Here is a 3225-nt window from a genome sequence, read left to right as displayed (position 1 = left end):
ACTGAAAATTATGGGTCTATAGGACTAATACATTCTGTTCTCTAGTCTGTTTTAGCCTTAACAATGTCTATAATGTATCAATGTCAGTCTCTCATTTATTTGGTTTGCCTTGCTTTATTTCTTTTTCAGAGAATGTTATTAATCTGAATTTATTGTAATGATAAATGAGTCTATTTTTTCTCTTTGGTCCTCTAATGAAAGTGAAGTTAGAAAATAAATGTAAAAGTTTTAATATAAAGTGAAAGCAAAGTATGCTTATGATTTATTTCATCCATGAGCTATATATGTATATGTGTATTATTTAAATAGGTGTCCAGTTTTATTTAACTATTTACCCATTGGATTTATACTTGAATTTTTTGCACATTTATTTGTATTCACATTTTATAAATGGGCTATTTTTGCTATATTTGAAATACTTGTCATCTCTATAGCATAGTATAATTGGAAATTTATACCTAGTGTAAATTATAAATTGTAAATCTCATTCATTCAATAAATATGTCTTTTTTAGTAAAAGAATTAGTTGAAGAAAATAAGCAACTTGAAGAAGGTATGAAAGAAATATTGCAAGCTATTAAGGAAATGCAGAAAGATCCTGATATTAAAGGAGGGGAAACATCTCTAATTATTCCCAGTCTTGAAAGACTAGTTAATGTAAGTTATTTTTATATTAATAGTTTTATTTTGTTGTTTCATCACTTTAAAAATGTTGTTCCCCTCTCATGGGTCTCCACAGCTTCTAATGAAACATTACTGTCATTTGAGTCATTCCACTGTATGAAATGTATAGTTCTCAAACTAGTTCAAAACTTTCTCTTTTTATTTTGTATTCACCAGCGTGATTGTAAAGTGCCAAAGGGTGTGTGTGTGTGTGTGTGTGTGTGCCTTGTTTGGGGTTTCCTGAGGTTGTTCACTTATGTTATTCACCACAATTGAGAAATTTTCTGCCATTAATTTCTTCATTTATTTTTTTCTGCCCCATTGTCTCTAGGACTCCAGTGATACATGTTAGACTTTTTGACATTGTCCCACAAATCCCTGAGGCTCTGTTCATTTTTTTTCCATAAAATTTTATCTTTTTTCTCCAAGTTGGATAATTGCTATTGATTTATCTTCAAGTTCACTGATACTTTCTTTGTCATCTCCACTTTTTATTTTAAGGGTCATGCTGAGACAAAGGCAGCAAGATGAGTAAAATCATATGTAATCTCATCAAGAGTGTGATCTGGGATTTAACTCAAGGCAGTAGATTTCTAAGAGTAAGCCTTTACCCTAAGGAGATCAGAACAGGCTACATGAAGTAATAATTTATACTGATTCAAAAGGGATAGCAGGAAGAAATAGGCAGAAGGAGGTACTCTGACAGATGATAAAGTAGTCTAGTTAGTTGTCTTGTTGATAAATAGAATCATGTTGTCTATAAGGCCTTTTGGAAAATGAGATTGAATTAGACAGTGATAGGGACCCAGAAAAATATCCTATAGCGATAGAAAGTAAACTTAAGTGCATAACAATTATCTGATCTAAAGTGCTATTCTGATGATCTCTTAGACAAGATACTGGTATGTCATTGAATGGGATATATCAATCAGAAAAAAAGAAAAATAATGACCCAGAAGAGAAGCAGATGAAGTCTATGGAAGCAGTGGTATCAGGAACGCTCGAGGCTGTCAATTAAAATAGAAAAAGTTCGAATTTTACTGGGCTATTTGGTCACTAAATAGAATTCCCCTTGTAGAGCAGAGTTTGATCTGAGACATAGTATTCGAAGTGGGTTGGTGACTTCAATATTTGACATATTTTTTCTTTTTATCCAGAACTCTTGGATAAGACTTTTATCATACTTTCCTTTTGTTATCTTGTATGCTTTAACTGTATGGAAAGGAAGCAGTGTAAATTTTATCTGATTGAATGTAGTAGCTATTTCATTCCATTGCTTATATTTTACTTTAAGATGCTTCATGGTTTCAAAGTATTTACATATAAATTATCTCATTTTGACTGTATAAAAGCTTTGTGAAGCAGACAGAGCTAACATTACTTCCCCTTCTTTAGAGATAAAGAAGCTAAGATTTAAGGAATTTTAAGTCAGTTGTCCAGTTAGCAAGAGATTGGTTTATATTTGAACCTTAGTCATCTTGTTCCTGTTTAAGTTGTTTTTCTGGTCTACCAGTCTACTTGAGTTAGCTCAGTATTTGTTAATTGTTAGAATGAGGTGATCAGTATGCTTGGTAATACTGATGTAGGTTAACTGGTATTTTATAAATTTGTAAGAGATAGAGTTGGTATACATTATTACACATGGGAGTAGTATAATGCTTAAATGTAAGTGTTATTTAAACTTAATTATTATACTGTGATTTTAGTGTTTTTCTTTACATTTCTTCAATATAATTTAAATATATTAGGCTATAGAATCAAAGAATGCAGAAGGAATATTTGATGCTAATCTGCATTTAAAAGCCCAAGTTGATCAACTTACTGGAAGAAATGAAGAATTAAGACAGGAGCTCAGAGAATCTCGGAAAGAGGCTATAAATTATTCTCAGCAGTTGACAAAAGCACATTTAAAGGTGAGAATTTTTTTTAAATAAAAGAAAATGCTAAGCTTATGAACAAAGGTTTAATATGAAACATTTGTTTTTTTAATGACTATTTTATGAGAATATGCCCCTTGAATTAATTCTTTCTATATTAGAAAAGCTTCTGTTTGGATTTTTAAAATAGAATTAGTGGAAAAATCAGTACTTTATAATGTAAAAATGTTTGTGTGTTAGTTGCTCAGTTGTGTCTGACTCTGCGACCCCATGGACTGTAGCCTGCCAGGCTCTACTGTCCATGGGATTTTCCAGGCAAGAATACTGGAATGGGTTTCCATTTCCTTCTCCAGGGGATCTTACCTGACCCAGGGATTGAACCCCGGTCTCCTGCATTGCAGGCAGATTCTTTACGGTTTGAGCCACTCAAATCAGATCAGTCACTCAGTCGTGTCTGACTCTTTGCGACCCTTTGAATTGCAGCACGCCAGGCCTCCCTGTCCATCACCAACTCCCGGAGTTCACTCAGACTCACATCTGTCGAGTCAGTGATGCCATCCAGCCATCTCATCCTCTGTCGTCCCCTTCTCCTCCTGCCCTCAATCCCTCCCAGCATCAGAGTTTTTTCCAGTGAGTCAACTCTTCGCATGAGGTGGCCAAAGTACTGGAGTTTCAGCTTTAGCCT

At 33.7% G+C, this 3225-nt stretch overlaps 1 protein-coding gene across 6 annotated transcripts in view; it reads left to right on the top strand.

Moving 5' to 3' along the window:
• The window catches only part of CEP290 (centrosomal protein 290kDa), a 96551-nt gene that overhangs the window by 29441 nt on the left and 63885 nt on the right, over positions 1-3225 (top strand). For all 6 annotated transcript variants that reach the window (XM_010832050.1, XM_010832047.1, XM_010832048.1 and 3 more), the window contains 2 exons: positions 515-657; positions 2412-2576. In XM_010832050.1, coding sequence (XP_010830352.1) covers positions 515-657; positions 2412-2576 — 308 coding nt within the window. The remainder of the gene's footprint in view (positions 1-514; positions 658-2411; positions 2577-3225) is intronic.

Source organism: Bison bison, unplaced genomic scaffold, assembly GCF_000754665.1.
Source record: "Bison bison bison isolate TAMUID 2011002044 unplaced genomic scaffold, Bison_UMD1.0 scf7180017864535, whole genome shotgun sequence".
Taxonomy (NCBI): domain Eukaryota; kingdom Metazoa; phylum Chordata; class Mammalia; order Artiodactyla; family Bovidae; genus Bison; species Bison bison.
The sequence above is the reverse complement of the archived record's forward strand: the minus strand, read 5'-3'. Positions and strand labels throughout refer to the sequence as shown.